General features: G+C 36.6%; 2 protein-coding genes across 2 annotated transcripts; one reads left to right on the top strand and one right to left on the bottom strand.

Moving 5' to 3' along the window:
* Nucleotides 1-576: 576 nt before the first annotated feature.
* LOC109426587 (ubiquitin-conjugating enzyme E2 C) lies at nt 577-19,358 on the bottom strand. Its single transcript, XM_019702119.3, has 2 exons — nt 18,749-19,358; nt 577-4,260 (listed from the first exon to the last, which is right to left on the bottom strand). The coding sequence occupies exons 1-2, from the start codon at nt 18,847-18,849 to the stop codon at nt 3,831-3,833; spliced, it is 531 nt and encodes a 176-aa protein (XP_019557664.2). The 5' UTR covers nt 18,850-19,358; the 3' UTR covers nt 577-3,830.
* On the top strand, nt 4,267-8,913 carry LOC134288521 (uncharacterized). Its single transcript, XM_062853602.1, has 2 exons — nt 4,267-6,574; nt 6,635-8,913. Exon 2 carries the CDS (start codon nt 7,323-7,325, stop codon nt 8,457-8,459), a length of 1,137 nt encoding a protein of 378 aa, XP_062709586.1. The 5' UTR covers nt 4,267-6,574; nt 6,635-7,322; the 3' UTR covers nt 8,460-8,913.
* Nucleotides 19,359-20,382: the final 1,024 nt, after the last annotated feature.

Here is a 20,382-nt window from a genome sequence, read left to right as displayed (position 1 = left end):
CTTATTACAATCCATATCGATACAATGCTTTGCGGTGGTTGAAATAAGATTTTTTGAGTTTGCTTCTTTGCAGCAGATATAAAACCGTTGTTTGGTTGATCAGCTCAAACTGAAATCAAGTTTATTTATCATTAATTATTTCTTCTAAACTAATGTAAATTCACTTACAAATCTTAGTGTTTCTATTCCGGTAGGTTTCAAACCATTTACAAACTACTTCGATCTTCTCCGCTAAACTAAATACTTCGAAACAATGCACTGTTGTGCCTATTGAGCTATTATTTGCGCTATGTTATTGATAGGGTTGCCAGCCCAACTTGGCGCGCCAACACACGTTGTTCTTGATTATTTCGGAAGTAGAACAACTTCCAAAGGAAACATTGCAAGGAATTCTACAGCAACATAGAGAACTGGACATCACGTGCGGCCCGCGGGCCGCACTTTGGTGAAAACGACTCTAAAGGAACGTGAAACAGCTGTATCGTGTCAGTTTATCTGGGAATCCGTATCCGGAGTTGGTTGCCTCTTATTCCCAAAGATAGAAGGATGTCATCAGCGAAACGACTCAACTCGACCTTTTTTTCATTGGAATAATTGTAATTTATTTATTACGTGGACAAATACGAATCAATGTAAAGAGCTTAAATAAAGGATTTACGGAAAGAGGGGTGGATAACTAAGAGATTTTGAAACGTAAAACATAGTGCAGTTTTGCTGATTGCTGCTTTTACTTCTACTCGGTATTCTTCCTCGAATGATGACAATCCTTCTCCTGTTCTGTAGTAGTCGTCGTTGAAAGCTCTTCCTACGTTTCGTCTACAAGTTACGTGTGCAGCGTGCCGTGCTTTTTTTTATTTATTCTAATGTATCATACTTTCATTTGTCTATTGGTTCACCGCGTTCTAATTAGGTCTTGGAAACTAACACATCAATGGATGAAATCCACGAACTAAAAATCAGTTGGATTTGAGAGAAATTTATTCAATGTTCACTATATCGGTTATCCACGAATCAACTGCTATGTCAAACAAAAGGCAATCTATTGCAGAAATAGATTCTGATCCCTCGATACGCCTGAAGTCGCTTTTCTCGATTCGTATTCTAAAATAGATCCCTTTTTGTTAATGGTTTGATTTTCATTCCCACCTTTCCTGTCCTGGAAATATCGTACAACTCAGTGGATGGCGCAGAAAAAAAAATACTTCAGCTATCTCAGTCCTATCTCGAAATTCGTCTGTACACTATTAGGATGAATGTTAAATATTAGAACGATGAGAAACCTACTTAGTTTCCAATGGAATAAATTAGTTTCACAGGAAAGAGAACAGATCTTGAATAGTAAAGGAAGCTGTGATTGTATGCCATTTACTGGAGATCGATAACTTTTGGCCCATTATCGTCATCCTTTCATAATGTTGACTTTGTTTTTGTTTAACGAACATGAACAGATTGCTTCTTTCAAACTACATAAATTTGTAAAGTAATTTCCCATGCTGTGTTTTGAGAGAAACTACTGACTGAATTTCTAGCATATCTCCTTCAAGAGTTTTGAGCAGATCCTAGCGTCTTTATCGGAACTTTATAAACATCCTATAGTTATTTATGTAATGAGTTGCAAAAAGAGGATTTTTTCAGCACGAGTCGTACATTTATCCAACGAGGCTTGCCGAGTTGGATAAATACGAAGAGTGCTGAAAAAATTCAGTTTTGCAACAAGTTCCATACAAAATTTTATGCAATGATTTTCTCATAATGCAACCCCATTTGAGTTGCATAATAATCATAATGCAACTCAAATGAGTTGCATTATGAACATTATACAAACATTTTTCATTATGCAACTCATTTCAGTTGCATAATGAATCAGTTCTAAAAAATTGGCCATTAAAGGGCGAACACGGTGAAATTGCCACACAGAAAATATTGTATAATTTTTGATTGCGTTCGCCAAAATAGCTATTTTTTTTACCATGAATAGTATATTATGTGTAGCTAATACCATAAAATTTTCATTAAAATTGGTTGAGTATTGGCGGAGATTTCGTTGAAACAAGGAAATTGCCACTTGAGAATCTTGTGCAAACAAGCATTTTGGAAAATATCACTTTTTTGCCGTTGAAATTTTCACTGTAAAAAGTTTAACACACAAATTTTACACTGTCAAAGTTTTATAAAAATCGGGACAGTGTTACCAGTTCTACAGTCAAAATAGTGCACGCGGAACTAAAAATGGTCATAAAGTACCTAAAATTTACCTTGAAGCGATTTGAGCTTTGGATATTTACTAGAAAAAGTACTGAACCGATTTCGATCAAATTTTTACCACTTAATTGATACTATGTTAAGAATATCGAGTGAAATTTTCAAACGTTTTGATGAGGTAACAAAAAAGTTATAGCCTAAGTAATTTTTTGAAATGGGTGCACAAATTTTCTAAAATCTCATTTTATGATATCGACAATATATGCGCCAATACTCAACCGATTTTAATGAAAATTTTATGGTATTAGCTACACATAATATACTATTCATGGTCAAAAAATTAGCTAGGGTGCGGGCACCGGTTTTGGCCAGTCTAAGGGAAATCATTTTTATAAAAATAACCAATAATCCTATGAAAACAACCAATGCGTCAAATAAAAGGTTTCAATCTATATTTTGAAGGAAAAATGCATAAATCAAGCCAATACTTGATTATTGTATTAAAAATGACACTGGCCAAAATAGAAGCTCTGCCGCAGTTTTGGCCATATTCTTAAGTTTCTATTTTGGCCAATCACGTGTATATCTTATGGGAGTGGCCAAATTAGAAGCACCCTGGCCAAGATAGATATATGGGAGCAGATTTTTTAAGGAAATATATTTTATTCTTCCAGTTTTTAATCAAACTGTGTGGTTTTCATAGCTGTAATCATCATATTGTATTAGGATCTACTAGTAAAAATTAAATTTACGCCGGTTCACAACAGGCTCAATACCGCACTATGGCCAAAACTCCGGACTAGCCAAAACTGAAGCTTCTACCCTATTTTGACGAACGCAATCAAAAGTTATACAATGTTTTCTGTGTGGCAATTTCATCGTGTTCGCCCTTTATTATACCAAAATGAGTTAGATAAAATTTAAATTATGATACTGAATTGCATAAAAAAACTTATGATATTGATAAAGTTGAAAAATTGTTTGCCAACCACTGCCCACCAAATCAGATATTAGCATTGATGAGGAATTTTGTGCAGAGTTGGTATTATGCATAGAGCTGCGAAACTGAATCAGTCCTAAATGTGCTCGCTTAGATATTTTCGGTTTCGTGGTTATCAAGGTGTTTAGGCAACATTCGTCAGGTGCCAATAGCTATGGGGTTTCTGAAGATTTCCTAGAAAATCACATACAACAGTGCAGCAATGGGAGATATTCGTACAAGTAAAACCATGTTTAATCAATATGTTGTTCATAATAAATATGCATCAAAGTTTAAAATTATCCAAAACTGGTCACAAGCAACTACATAGATACCTCTCCGTATCCTTCATCTGCCATGGGCGGGGTCGTCTCCCATCAATTACCTACTAGCGACAAAATGAAGAAACTTTCAATGCGTCCGCATTCCTACTCTTTCCGGTTTGTCCCAAATTGCCTTCTTTGTCTACTCTTGTTCAGATTGTGGTGTCCGTTCACCTTCGCGATTTTTTTTTCATATTTTGTTAAATTTTACCTTATTTTGTATGTGTGTGTGTGAATCTTTCGCTCTCTCGCTCGCTCTCACGCTCGAACATCATCATCATCAGTATCGCGTTCATTCCAGTCCTCTCGTCGCCGCCGTTCCCGCCTTAAGCCTCTTTATGCTTTTCGTAGAAATCGTCCAGGAACTTTTTGTACTCCTCCTGGTTGGGCCACATCTGCGAGGCTTGCGAATTCAGCGGGCTGTCGGTGTTCGGTTCTCCGAGCAGCGACTGGATCGACAGCAGGATCGTCCGTACGTCGTACAGGGCCGACCACTTTTCCTTCAGGATGTCCAAGCAGATGGACCCGCTGAGATCCACGTTCGGGTGGAAGCAAGGCGTTAAGAATTTCACGTTTGGCGACGAGTACGGATACGAGTTCGGGAATTCCAACAGGAGCTTGTACTTCTGACCCTTGTAGACTGTACCCTCCGGACCGCAGATGGTGCCGATCCATTTGAAGAAGTTCTCGCCCTCGGGGAAGGCCGAAATGGACTTATCTGCCGACATCATCAGTGCCATCAGCTCTTTTTGGAGTCTGAAAAAGAAGGATATTTATTCGAACGTTTCAATGGTTTCAACGCAGAGGATCATAAATAATAAACAAATCATAATATTTATGCCCAATCTCTCGATTAGCTATTACAAAGAAGATAACAATTATTGTCGGACAAAAGAGACACAAACTAGCAACAAGGAAATATATATTACTCTTCATGCAATTGTTCTTTATCCCAACTAGTTACAGATAATATGCCATGATCTCGAAAATTTTTGTTGGTGACAAAACAGAAGCTAAATTTGTTGCGTCCTTTTCAACCCGTGAATAATCTATTATTACTAACCCATAATCAAAACTGTTAGATTTTCAACAGCGTTGCAGTGTTTACTGTGTTCCAAAATCGTCCCCTTTGGAGACGGAATTTTCACCTTTCTGGATGCAGTCTCGCTGATCTAGAACACGTTTATTATGGTCGATTTTCTCGGCTGGGTACATATGACTCATCCGTGTAAATTATTGATTACTTTATCCTCTTCTGTTCAAGTTGAGACAAACCTATGTCGCATTGGACCATCTTTGCTGGTGTGCAGGAAAAAGGTGTATGGCGGCGAATTATGAACCACGGTTCGCTGCATTCTACCGCGTACCTAACATCCGGAAGGTAGTAAAAGCTGGAAGGATACGATGGGCAGGGCATGTTGTTAGAATGCCGGAGAACTACCCTGCAAAGCCGGTTTTCGCAAGAGATTTGGATGGTACAAGCAGACCTGGAGGACAGCGTGTAACAGGATGTCTACTCTTAAAACAAAATGAAATTCCCCAACTTTTCCAGGTTTTCTTTCAGAGGTTCTCCCGATATGCTCCAAGAGTTTCTAGTTATATTCATTCCGAAGATCCTTCCAAAATTTATTCAAAGTTCCTTCAGAAATTTTCCTTGTTGTTATCCGGAATAATTTCCCAACAGCTTCTCTTGGGACTTTTGGGAGATTCTTGAAAAAGTTCTTCAAGAGAGGTTTCCGATATTTCTCTTGGGTTTCCTTGCATAGTTTCACTCGTAGTTGCTTCTGGAATATCTCTTAGAGTTTTCCAGAGTTCTTCCTTGAATTTCCTTAGTGTTTCTTCCCAGGTTTACTCACAGAACTTTTTCCGAGATGACTCAGTTTTTCCAGGATTTTTTCATCTCAAGATTTCTCCAATAGGTCTTGCGGAATTTCTTGCAGAATTTTACCAGAATATATTTCCGATATATTTGGATATATACAGGAAATTCTGTAAGTTATCTATTAAAGAACTACTATCAACAAATGATGCAAATTATCACCTCACGAGTGCTCAGACAACTTATCAACTGTATTTTTATCGCGTGCGATTGAACTGCGCACTGCTCAGCGATGAGCGGAGTCAAAAAGGGTGGCAAAAGGGACGTGCAATTTCGAAAGGAAAACATGACGCGCGAAAGCTGTAGCAAATCGTTTCCCATGCGACGGGACTGCTGCGATGCTTCATAACTCACACTGCAACACGCTCGTTCATTATTGCTACTGAAACAAGTGTGTTTGAAAATCGAAAAATTTAAATGTTCTAAAAACACTATTTAAAACATTTTCCCAAATAGTGGTGCACGCCAATAGAATGATCATTATGTTTTATAAAAAAGGAACACAAGTTTGACCGCTTAAATCCAATTAACCGGCGCCTGTAACCATTGAGAGACTAACGCGCAAGAGTGAGACAGTAGAATAACTAGCCACAGAAGTTCAATGCCGCGATTGTTCGTGTGACTAACATCTAGTTTGCCACGCCCTTACAGCGTCAGCAGCGGTACTAGAAGTGTCAAGTTAATTTTGTTTACCAAAACAAAAGATACTCTACATGAAGGACACTTAAAAATTATGAATTATTGCAATTATAGTTATTAAAATAATTAATTGAGAAAAGTGACTACAGCGCCATTGGAGTTCTAGTGTATTTCTATTAGTGAGACACTACTGCTCTATACGTCCCGCTCAGATGAATTTCTACCTGGGTACTTCGAGTCTACCTAGTTTAGACACCTTATGATTAACTTAGCTAAGACACTCAATTTTTTTCCATGAATTTTATTTTGGCTTTCAACCGGGTTATGCTTTTGACGTTTGGTTTCGCCTGTTTACACTTTCTCATCAACCGACACCGGCACGACCGACCGACCGCGTGAAAGAAGAAAAAAAAAATCTGTTGTTCGTTGCGGGCCTCGCGCGAGTCGTGAATATTTTGAAAAATTATGCCGCCGGTAGTCATCTCAGGGCCCATGGTTGGCCCAGAATAGACTAAAATCTACGCCGTTGATCATCCGGACGCATTCCAATAGGTAAGTTCCCGGGATGAGTCTAAAAAGGTCTTTGTTTTAACGAGGATTTTTTTTTTTCAGATAGTAAATAGAATGCAAAAAGTGGTTCTCCCGGTTCTGCATTCGGTGAAGCAGATGTCGCCTGCAAACCTTGTTCCTGCCAATTGTAACCGGAAGGTTGAAGTGTACCGTTGCTTTTTTCGTCATGCTGGGAGTGCATATCACTCGCAACGAGGTTGGAAGAATCGCAATATATATAATCGGTCATCGAAAAGCGGTGGTGAGTTTTGTGTCATGCGGGAGACTTGAAAAGTTGAGTCAACGTTGGTCTTCGGGACGATCCGGATACCATCAAAACACTATTCAAGTTTCTCTACGATTGTAATCTGTATGAATTAATTTAACAGCTCTATCATTCGTCTTTAATTGTTCATTAATTTAGTGTGTTGAACTAACATTAAAAGTTTAAAAAAAAAAACACAATAACAAAGAAAAAAAAAACTTAGCCGAAACCACGGGGATGCTATGGTGATCTAAATTTCACAGTAGATCTGTCAAGAATTCCGAACAATTCACAGAACTAGTACAGAATTTATCCGTTAACGACGATGAAATTTTAGTTTCATTCGACGTTAAATCACTATTTCCAAGCATTCCAGTTAAAGAGGCCATTAACCTACTAGAAGATTGGCTTCTGAACCAATATGAAGATTCAAATTCAGATTGGATTAAGAAAGTTCGTACATACATCAAATTAACCAAACTTTGTATGGAAGAAAATTATTTTTCGTTCAGAAATGAAACCTACAAACAACTTAATGGTGCCCCCATGGGCAATCCACTTTCTCCATTTTTAAGTGAAATTTTTATGGCAAATTTGGAAAAACGCTTAGAAAACAACAAACAGCTTCCTGAAGTCTGGTGGAGATACGTTGACGACGTGTTTAGCATTGTTAAGAAACATCTTTTACCTGAAATCTTGAACAATATCAATAATGCACACAAAAACATCGAATTCACTTGTGAAATTGAACAGAACAACCAACTACCATTTTTGGACATACTCATCGTAAAACAAGAATCAACACTTTCCTTCGAAATTTACAGAAAACCGACACACACTCAACGCACTATTCCAAACTCATCAAATCACTCACATCAACACAAAATTGCATCCTTCAATCACATGATACACCGAATGCAGACACTTCCACTTAGTGAAACAGGAAAAACGAAAGAACTTAATTACATTTTCGAAACAGCACAGTTGAACGGTTACACAAAACAAACAATACAACAGATCATCAACAAAAAGACACAACAACAATACAGACGTTCTTTGACTACACTGACACGGACAGAACCTACACTTAAACGGATAACTGTGAACTACAACAATGACACCAAAAAACTCCGACCAATTCTCAGAAAGTTTGGTTTTGAATTAGTTTTCACAAGCAAAGCTAACCAACTTCAAACTCTCTTAGGATCTACGAAAGACCCGTTGGACAACTTAACAAAATCTGGTGTTTACAAAGTAACATGTAATCACTGTGACAAAATATACATAGGACAAACAAAACGCACACTCAACACACGATTCAAAGAACACATAACGGAAGTATCAAAAGCACACAAAGACACAGACAAAGGACTCATTCATCATTTTAAATCTAAAGTTGCTGAACATATTTTCAATGAAGGACATTTTATGAATACTTCAAATATTAAACTCTTACGACACATTACAAACCCATGGAAACTTGATGTTGCAGAAAGTTTAGAAATTTACAAACAAAACAATAAAAAACTACTTAACAAGGATCAGGGCAATGGGTATACGTGGCTGTTTAAATTTTTACCTAACACACACAAAACATTACACAATACACAAAACACAAATTGACTACCTACCAAATCGGCAGGAAAAAATAACACAACAAACACCAATTGACTACCTACCAAATCGGTAGGGATTTTTCCTAGCTTTAGGTATCTTATTGACACCCTGTTTTCTAACAGGCAGATACACCCCCTTTTTTACAAATATGTACCTACAATTTTGTACCTACATTTTTATACCTACACTTTTACCCACACACGTACCTACACATACACTCCTAGTATAAATACCACAACGAATGCGAGGTTTTCTTCAGTCGAGCACTTGACACTGAAGAAGTCTGTAAGTCACAGACGAAATAGGCCTATCTGTCCGAAGATAAGCACAGTAGTAGAATTAAAAGGAATTTGCTCGTCCTTTCTAGTTTTTCTTTAAAAGAGTTATTCATTTTTTATTTTCTTTTGCAAAAGTAAAGTATTAGTGAAGTGTTTTTAAATTAAACTAGAGTCTGAAGTAATTTTGTTGCCGCTTATCATGCGCAACCAGAGCTCACTAATATCAATATTTACTCAATAGACCACCTCACGGCGAAATTCTATCTCTTTTACTCCTTTGTTTGAAAACAACAGGACCAGTACCTGTCAAATTTGACAGGTGTTGGTCCTGTTGTTTTCTATTTTCCCGTAGGAGAGAAAGAGAGCGATTTCTTGATGACGTCACCGTGCAATGGGCAATACAGCAGCGGGAGAAAATGAGGGAAAACGCACTTTAGCGAGCAATGTTTGAGAAAAGAGGTGTTGTGTGTCTTTTCACAAACAATTCCCACTCTCCCTAGGAACTTAAACTAAACATTGACACTCTCAAATTGAAAATTCTCAAATATGCCGCTTTTTCATGATCAGCACTTTTATGAGATCTAATGTGATACAAGCGTTTTGTACCAACGTCCCTCGTGAAAAGGTAAACATTCAAATTTCACGACCGTGTTGGTGAATTTTTTGGCTGGAGCATAAATTTATGCTCCACGTAAGGAGGCACAACCCGAGCAGGGAACGAGAACAAACCTATAACAAATTGAAAACTCATTTTGTTATTGATAACAAAATGAAATCAAAACAAGTTTTCGTTCCGAATTGTTTTTATTAAATATCAAATTGAGATATCATTTTGTTATCATTTCAAAAACTCAATGATAAAAAACTTGATTTCAAAAATCCAAAATAGGTATAATATGTTTTATTACCATTAATTATATTATCAAAATGCTTGTTAAATCTACCTGAGTATTGTACTTACATGTTGACACAAAATTTATAATTTGCTGATCCTGGGTAATGGTCATGCTATTGATTTAAATTGACTTGAACTTTAATAAGTCTTTTCAGAGTGACTGGTTATTATTGGCAGGGTTGTTCTCTTAGTTATGAGGGGTTTTTCATCGGCTAAACTGCCCCCATTCGCACAACAGTCCCATGTGAATAGGAAACCCAGCAAACATGGGACTGTTATGCGAATAGGGGCAGTAAATTGCCTGAAACTTGGTCGTATAGCTTAGCTTGGTTGGGAAAGATTTGAGATCAACGTTGAATTCAACAGGTTTCAAAAAGCCTTTTATGACGAAAAGAACAAAACTGCCCAGAATACAAAAGTTCCCCTATAAGTTAATCAAAATAGTTTCAATCTAAACATATTGGCAAATATTTTGAATTTTGAATTATTTGCACTTTCGTAAGGAAATAACGAGAGTTCCACAGTACTATAAATTTTCTCACATTTTATGTTGTTTGGTATAAAGTCATTTGGCATAATAGTCGTTTGGTATAATGTTTATTAGGCATAATTCTAAATTAAAGATAAATGAAGTTGGATATGGCCAACCGAAATAATTCACGGTCATTCTATTGATGAATGTCACAAATTTTACCTTTTTAAAGTTTTCCCACGAAGGAAGGATTCATTGTATGTATATCCGTACCAAAATGATGAATCCCGTGAAGTTTGATACAGTTTTGAAAATTACACAGATATTTATCATACATGAAGATAATGATGAATGACATTTCACTTATTGTTATGCCAAACGACTATTATACCAGCTTATGCCATTTGACCATTATGTCAAAAGACTATGCCAAACGACATTATGCCAAACCCGTTAGAAATAATGTAGTAAAATATTTTTCCAATCGGATGTTGTTTTTTTTATTAAATGTCATCATTTTTCCGCGGGTAACGAGGGAAAGAGCTGAGAAGCCGAATGCGACTCAATTCGTTGCTCGATGTCATTCAATTTGAGTCCCGATGCCTGTGGCTCTTGGATGTCGTGAACATCTCCCACATTTGTTTTACTGCAGTACATATAATCAGAAGGAAAAGCTGAAATATAATTTTACAAAAAATATTACGTGCAGTTGTCCTTTGACTCCAAATTTACTTTTCTTTGTCACTTCAATGCCTATCAGTATAGGACGCAATCAGTGAAGTTCTAGATTGAAAGTAGTCAGTTGGATTTTTGTATGGTGAGATGATCAAATCTCCATTTCTGCAATGGAATGGTGCAATCAGTGTGGGTTACATGATTTCTTGACTAATTTTATGCTGTTTGAGCAAAAGTTTGGGTAACTGTGATGTTGTATTATTTATTTCTTGCAACTTCAACAACACAGTTGTCCAAACTTTTTCTCAAACAGCATCAAATTAGTCAAGAAATCATATAACTCACACTGTTTGCACCATTGCCGAAATTGAGATTTGGTCATCTCACCATACAAAGATCCGGCTCTCTACTTTCAATCTAGTACTTCACTGATTGCGTCCTGTTAGTTGAATTATGGTTGCTATGCTGCATATCTATGAGGATATCATATCCGATTTCCATACAATTTTTCTTCGTGTAGGCTCCAAGTTAGAAATGACTATTTATAAAATGTTAATGTTACAATCGATAATACTACGCCATTAATAGGGGCCATATTCTGATGATATCGTATCAAGCAAAACAAGTTTTTAATCACAAGATTCTCCTGAATTTAAAATTGAATCTCATTTAAATTTTTACTTATTAAGGTAATTTACTGCTCAATACAATATCAAAATGAATACTAAATTTGTTATTAATTTTAAGTTATTACCCTATAGATATGATAACTCCCTGAGAACTGCGTATGATATCAAGTCGTAAAATGTTGATAACAAAATGAGATATCAATTTGTTATCAATGAGAACTCATTCTGTTTTCAATTAGATATTCCAGTATGGTATGTGGGGGCAAGATGGGTCAAGGGGCAAGATGGGTCAGTACCGTTTTCAACCGTACTATTTATTTTTGGAATCTTTCTATAATTTTCCCAGATGAACGACGTGGATACACAAAAAAGTGATATATTGTTTTTAAAATTCTTTACGTTCCTTACGCAGAAAAAAAATAAAATATTTTATCGTTATACTCCTTATGCTATACATTCCATATAACTACGTGTAATGTGTAGACGGGGCAAGATGGGTCACCCTAATTTTTCGGTATTTTTGCATAGCTTTTAAAAATGTATTATTTTTCATAGAAAGGCTATTATGTGACCTACATTATCGAAGCGACTAGTGCGCTGAAAATTTGTGAACATATTTTTAATATTTTTCTACAAAAAATATAAGTTTTCAAAGTTTTTTTCTGGCTACCTGAATAAAAATATTCTATTTCTGAGAATAATCTACCGATATGTTTCAACACTTCTTTCATGTAATCTGTACGTATGTGAAGCTTAGATGTATAGAGAAAAAATAGAAGATCTAGTATTTTTTGTTGGAGAAAAATCGAATTTCTGATAGCTGACCCATCTTGTCCCCGTAGAAATGAGGTGGGGCAAGATGGGTCATGTTTTGAGAATTGTTTGTCAAGAAGCAGGTTTCAAACTGTATGACCTTTCTATACCCTTATATCATAGCTGACTAGTGTATCTGGAAGTCGTGATAGAAAACAGAGAAATGCTATTTATATTCAGAATGTTATAGGGATCCATTTCTTAGGTGACCCATCCTGCCCCCACTTACCATACATTATTTTGTTTTCATTTTTTGTTATGTTAACATTTAAGTCATACAAAATGAAAACTCACTTTGTTATCAAAATTCGTGATATCTAAATAACTCAATTTGTTTTCAATTAGTTCTCATTCCCTGCTCGGGAATCCAACCTGTCAAACTCGATAGTGAAAAAATAGGTTGCCGTCCCCTTGGCCGAAACGCAACGGCTCAACGGCGAGAAGGAACAGCCAAAAATGCTGATCAGCGTCGAGTCTGTTCGTGTGCTATTCATACAGATAATACTTAAAATAACTGGGTCAGGTAAATTTTTCACTTTTCATAAAATGTTCAACAAGCTGTAACTTTATAAAAAAGGCATCAAATATTTTAAAATTTTTACTGTAGGTTCATCAACTAGTTGTGTATCAGTGGTCCAAATTTGGGAAAGATTGGGCTATTCTACACGAAGCTGAAAAAAATCTAGAAAAGGGTATAATTATTCGATAGTCTACTTTGTGCTGTTATATCTCCAAATTTTCCGGGAAACTCCAGTGGAAAACAAACATTTTCCACAGAAACCACCTACAGGGTGCGGCAGAAAAAAATGCGAAAATTTCAAGGCGCTATCACACGCTAAATATGGGATATATGACTATTTCGTTCATGACAGTGTATCAGTCAACATCTATATTCTAGCAGTAAATACAAAATAAATATTAATGTATTTGATTTTTAACATAACACGGGGAAAAATATAAAGTCATGTCAATCATATTACGGACACAAACAAGCATATTTGTGCATTGACTTTTATATAATTCTATTTTGAGATTATATCACGCATGATACAATTGATCGAACAATAATGGAAGCTTGAATTACCGGAATCGAAGCATTGATGAGAGCAAGAAATATGGTTCATACAACCATATTATGCTTACATTTACAATATTTATTATTGATGGTTGGATAACTCAATTATTCTCATGGTGGATTCACCCATAAGAAGGGTATAAATACCGCTTGGAAAACCGACTTTCGATCCGAGGCCCGCAGGGCCGAGTCACATATCCCAATCAACTCAGCTCGACGAATTGAGCAAATGTCTGTATGTGCGTGTGTGTGTGTATGTGCGTTACAAAAAAAAATTCACGCACGTTTCTCAGCCGTCTGTCAACCGATTTGAGTTCTCTTGAAAGCAAATGAAAGCTACTACATCCTAGTAGAACGCTATTGAATTTGTTTTTTTTCGCTTGGACATTTGGTTACCAACATATTTCTCGAAGAGTACTTATGAGTCATACATCTAAACTTTTTAAAATTTTTGACCAAGTGTATCATAATATATATTTCGGTCGTTTGTCAATCGATTTGGGTTCTCTTGGCACCAAATGAAAGCTACAGTAGATCGCCCAGAAATTTTATTTCGATTGGACATTTGGTTACAGAGATATCTTTCGAAGAGTACTTAGGATTTATACAACTAAACCTTTTGAGATTTTTGACCAAGTGTATCATAATAAATATCTTAGCCGTCTGTCAACCGATTTCGGTTCTCCTGGCACCTGAATTTAGGATAAACACGAGGATAAATTAGAGCTTTATTGGCCTATGATACTCATCAAAGTCCGAGGCAATTTGTTATTCACTGCAATGCCTTTGTTTGCTAGACGTGGTGGAGGAAGTTGGCTGAAAACGAAATTCATTTAAATACGATCATGGAAGTATAACTTTTGTTTTATACATACAGTGACCGGCACAAAAAAAGATCCACCATATAGTGATTGCTGTTTCCAGTGAAAAATACACGCAAAAATGATAAAATATATCCTTCAATGAATGCACTTCATCCATTTTACATTGTTTTTGTGATCTGTGTTGACAAATATTTGGTTTTTGAGGAATAAAATGATTTCTGATAAGATTGGGAAAATTGCTTAAAAATTGGGTATGACAGAAAAAAAGATCCACTTAGCAATTAATTCTGAAACTTCTAAATTTCGCCAAATTTTCACAATTTTTGCTTTTTGGTTTATGCTGTTGTGATGTTTTTGACTTGTGAAATTTATTTTGACATGAGTTTTATCAATTTTAGGGTGATATGCGGCGAGTTTATGTTTCATGGTTAATATAATAGGTAAAACTTTCCCTAAACTCCAGAAACTATCTTTAAGCAAGAATGAATGCTATTAATCTACAATACAACAATTATTCAGCTTGCAAACGTACAGAAATGTATTGTTTTTAACAATTTTTATGAGGTTTGGTCGACTAATGCAAAGAAATGCACATGTTGTGAAGATTATTAAGGATTATTTCATATTATTCGATATTATTTGATAACTCAAAACACTCTCATGTTTGTGTATCGCAATGATCACCTCCATCTGCTTGTTCAAAAGCTTGTTGGAGGTATATTCTATAATATACACATTGATAATTACAAATTTTCAAAGTATTGCAAGTGGGGGGTAGGCGGGGCATTATGGACACCCGGGGCAGAATGGACACCCTCAATATTTTGAAATATGCGAACTTTTTTGAACTTTCAATGAATGGAGAATATAGTCCATTTGTCTAAAACGTAGTTTCAGGAAAGAAACATTCGAAATTAAAATTATACCTGATTTTACACGAAAAAGTTGCGTCCTCCGTTTTTTGTGCATGGAAATTATAATTTTCACACCATCTAACATAAGATTTAGTGATCATATCAAAAATCAAGTTTGAAAATATTTTCTGCTGCCGGGGCAAAATGAACACTCACCTTTTTGAAAGAAGCGGCAAGGGAAAAATATAACCTAAATCACAAACCAACCAAATTCTTCGATTTCAGTATATTTTCGGTTAAATGTTCACTATAGTAGACATAGGGTGAAACAAATTTGTCAATAAACGACAGCAGTGGAAAATAGTTGTTCTAGGCACAGCTGTACATGCCGACAAAAACGAAGCTTTATCCAAAACACCATGAATTTAAATTAACTGAACAAAAATGAACTACTTCGGCGTATTATTCATCGATAATTGTTTTGTAATGAAATGACTCTATAGGAGTAAATAATGTACGAAATTCGTAAAAGTCTCATGGTGTCCATATTGCCCCATGGGGGTGTCCATTCTGCCCCGTATGCTTGAAGACGGTCATGAAAAACTAACATTTTTCATAACATTTTTTGAAGTGGATAAATCATTTTTCTTCGTGAGCATTCTTATGCAATAGATGCTAAATAGACTTTAAAAGGGTATATGTATCAAAAAACTAAACTTTTTTGACATCTTGCTAGGTAAAGTTGGCAAAAACCTTAGGGTGTCCATATTGCCCCGCCTACCCCTACTTTTTGAGTTCCATTTTGGTCCCATATCAACTGTGCAAAATTTCAGATCGATCGAAGAAACTATATTTGAGCGCCCGCCATTCTTAGTTTATCATGCGATTTACTATGGGGAAAATTTACCTCTTCAAAGAAAAATCGCTTGAAATCACCCATTGATTACTAAAAATAAGTTGTTGAATGATTTCTGTAGATAACTTCACGAGGAAGCTGACTTCCGAAGACCGCAAAGCGATGCGACATTCGTGGAAAAAGTTATTAAGCCTTACCCGATCGATTAAATGACGAGATTTTATTATTTGTTATTCCTTACGTGTTAAACAGCGTTGATATGCCATTCGGTTTTCAGTCAATAACTTTTTCCACATGCCGATCGCTTTGCGGTCTTCAGAGGGTTTGTTCCTCGCTAAATTTCCAACAGAAATCATCCATCGATATATTTTTAGGGGTTAAGGGGCAACCTGTGGCGATTTTTCTTTGAACAAGTGGTTTTCCCCATAGAAAATCGTATGAAACTTAACGGCTGGCGCTAAAATATAGTTTCTCCAATCGAGCTGAAATTTTTCACAGTTGTTATGGGGCCAAAATGGAACTCAAAAAGTGTACAGGAGTAAAATGTCTTTTCGTGTCCCACGCTAATATTCATGGTCATGATCATACAGCATTGGATGGTTGATCTTCAGAGAGGTTGACTCAAACTAAATATATGCCTGGTGCAAACTCCAAATCATTGTGAAACAACCATTTAAAGCTATTACACCAAGAATATCTTTGAAGCAGGGTAAAACTATGGGAAAAGTTATATCAGCCAGACAACATTCTGTCCGCACAGGCAAACAGACGACTCACTCTACCCGATTTCCACCGTTTCCCCTTTTAACGGACTATTCAAATATTCTGTAGTTCGCAAATGTCTCGCGCATGGCGCTTGCATCCTTTTTGCTCCTGTTTGACGTTTGCTCACTATCGCCATCTGTTCAGTGAGTTTGCGAAACACAGCGTAACTAGCATTGGGCGATCATACTTTTATAACGATGATTTTAATAGCACTTTGTTCCAAGTGATACGTCTGATTGTCTGTGCTGTCCGTGTATGATAGTGTAAGCCTAAACAGTGGGTATCAATAAACTGCGCGATCAATGGTCATAAAACAAAATGGCTAAAATATGTAGTAAAACATATCGAAAATGTCAGTTAGGCCCTAATGAAGAATCAGTGTCGAATTAGCTTTTATTCGACGAAAAACTAGGCTACCGTGCCATGCCCTAATACCGTGACCTTAAGGATGCTCTTCACTTCAAAGAGCCCTGTAAAAATCAATTATCCGTGTTTCTTGATTTTTCAAACGCTATATTATTGGTTATTCTGTGTATTATGTATAATAAATATAATTAATGGTATTCCAAATGTATAAACCATTGTTAAAAACAAAATGGTAAAACATAGCATTGTGCCTAATACCGTGTATGTAACCCGCGTACATTGGTGGTTCTTTGAATCATCACTATATCAATCATACTAAGTTCATACTTAAAAGAATCTGTGCGTTAAACGTTGCCTAGAGGTTTGTACAATTGATTCATAAAGTAAAAAAGTATCAATAATATTTTCAGTTTGCAGTTTTAGCCGAAACACGGTATTTGGAACACAAAAGGAACCATGCCCTAATACCGTGTATTGGTACTTCGCACTCACATTTTGTGAATATTTTTAATTGCTTGTTTTTGTAAATATGTGCCAAATTTATTACGCCTAACTTAAGAAGGTTTAATATGCTAATGATTGAATTAATTACTTAGTTAAAAAAATAAAACACTTAGTAAAATATTTGAGTTTTTTGTCAAATACACGGTATTAGGAGGCACACGGTATTAGGGCATGGCACGGTATACTAATTGAGAGTAATGTAGTTTCACATACTCGATGAAATAAGCACATATATCGCAGAGAAAATTAAACATTTTTTTTTATAAGATATGAAATTTAGCAACCTGTGAACTTTTTCAGTGGTTTGAAAATTCTGAAGGTCTTTAGCTTCAGGTGTCGTCTTGTAAAGGTTAGTGACCAAAATGCGAAATTTTTAAATAACTTTTCAGAAAATATTTTCCTGTTGAAGATCATGGAACGTTTAATCATAGATTGGTTAACGTCAAATGGACGAAAATGAGGTTTGAAGTTGAAAAATATTTTAGCATATTCTCCTGCCGCATACTTTACTTTGAAAAATCATAACTTAAGAACGAAGCATCATACAAATTTCTTTTTGTAAAATCAATTGCTGCAAATCTCTTTCCCACTACTAATTATTTGGTTGATTTTAATTGCATTATTTAAAGAAAATATGATCAACATAATTCGATAAAGCGACTATGACATTAATAAATTACCAATTAAAATCAACTGAGAAACGTGGGAAAGAAAGCCCAAACAACATTTTTAATTCAGCTGGCTATAAAAGGTTCCAAAGCCTGTCACAAATCCTATAATACATTTATTAGGATTTGTAACGATCATTAAAACCTTCTCAAATCCAACCGACTTGGAGTCTATTGCTTGGGACTATTCCCAGAGTCTATACTCTACTGAGCCCCGGCGGTGTTGCCTATCCCAAACATTTTGGCCGCCTCCTGTATTTCTTAGGAGAGTGGTCAAGTTAGAAGAACTCTTATCAGAATAGATAAAAAGGTAAAATCCTGTTAGATAAAATGAACATTTTAGACAAAAACTTCTCGATAATCACCTTTTAATAGTTTGAAACTGCCATATTTTCATACAGTAGGTGTCAGAAAAGAAGGAAAGCAAAACACAGCAGCAGCACATTTGGCACCACTGCTGACTCTTTCAATCATTCATTGTGCGAGATTGATTCTTCGCGATCCACGCAAAAGGGAAAATGAAGAAACACATCGATCGCGTTGCAAAAGTCGCATAGAAATGCATCGATTAGGAAACTCGAACAAAAATCGCATTTTATTTATCCATTCCTACTCACTCACCTTTTGCTAACGGCATGGTTGTTATTATTGATCAGCGCTTCGTCACTCTGCTTCGACGGATTGGACGCCGCAGACCGTTCCGGATTGATGTTCTGCGCCATGTTGGGTGGTTGTCTTCGTCCCTCCGCCAGCAACAATATTCGTTAGCAACAAGGAGCAATTCTCGTCTCGGGAAGCAAAAACCGTTTCCTTTGCTCGCGTCGTCGTCCCTGCGTCGATGGCGGATTTCTAATCTTCGTAAACACTTTCGTTCGACACCCAGTTTCCAGAGCGAACTGAAACTATGATGGCTTCCTTCTTTGCACTGTTTTTCTTTCGTGCCTAGACGACCAAAGTCGCGGACTCCTTTTCGAGAATTTCCGGGACAGTGGCACTTTTTCCTCTTCTTCCACTGGTGCTATCAGCTGCGGATGGAACTGCCGGAAACTATGCACTGCACTAGCACTGGGATGGGGAACCGTTTTCCCGGAGAATTTCACATCAAAAGCCAAATTCGGCAGCAGCTTGTGTGTGATGATGATGATGTCTTTTTTCTTCAAACTCGGAGTTCGTTTGCTTTTGTGCGAACGGAGCTCTGCTGCTGCTGCTGATCTGACATTCGTATTTTGTCGTTATAATTTCGATTCTCACTGGAAGTAGGAGAGAGAAACGGGGGTTTTGTTCTCTCCCATCGCGTTAGAAAGCAGTGATGCCGTGTTGGCGGTAGAGATAATCGTGGAAAGTTATTGCATTATTTTTATTCAATAGTTAAACGAAAAATATGCTGCACTTTGTCTTACTTTGTGCTTCATGAAATAAAATTATTATTCAGTCGACTCCGATGTGATGCTCCGATCCGAATGTGATAAGGCAGCATCCATTTATTACGTAACGCTAAAATCACAGACAAACAGACGTAATAATTCGATAACAAATCGTTTCAAATCATAGTCCAGGAAACATGTTCGCCCTAGAGTGACTGGAAGGGAGAAAGGGAGGCGTCAATGTCAAAATTGGAACAGCGATCATCTGTCAACTCTAAAGACACTGTATGCTAAAGACACGAAATCTGATGATTGTTGCTATTGATGATGATTGTCGCGTCATGACGATGATGCTGTCGAGCAATGCTTTTAAAGCGCGTTTGACAGGTCTCCTGCTCGATTGGAATGACATTGACAGCAAATTTGGAATTCCAATTGGAACATTTCGTGTCTTTGCATATAGTGTCTTTAGTCAACTCCATACAAATTCCTGTTCCAAACGAGCAGGAGACCTGTCAAAATTGGAACATGACGCCACTCTCCCTTCCAGTCACTGTAGTTCGCCCCATACACACTTAAATTAAATCGCCGACCTCAGCAAACGGATTGCCGAGAATCCAACAGCCGAGAATCCGGTAATAATTTTCACTGAATCTCGGTAAAAGTTTTACCGAGATGTCGTTAAAACTTTGCCGAGATCTCGGTAATCCAACTTTTTACCGAGATCTCGGCAAAGTTCACCGAGACTCGGTAATGGTTTACCGAAATCTCGGTAAAAATTTTACCGAGAATCAGTAAATATTTTACCGAGATATCAGCTGTTGGATTCTCGGTAAACCGTTTACCGAGATCAATTTCTGAATTTAAGTGTGTAGTGGTGTCGCAGCGCGG

The sequence above is a fragment of the Aedes albopictus genome, chromosome 2 (assembly GCF_035046485.1).
Source record: "Aedes albopictus strain Foshan chromosome 2, AalbF5, whole genome shotgun sequence".
NCBI lineage: Eukaryota > Metazoa > Arthropoda > Insecta > Diptera > Culicidae > Aedes > Aedes albopictus.
The sequence above is the reverse complement of the archived record's forward strand: the minus strand, read 5'-3'. Positions and strand labels throughout refer to the sequence as shown.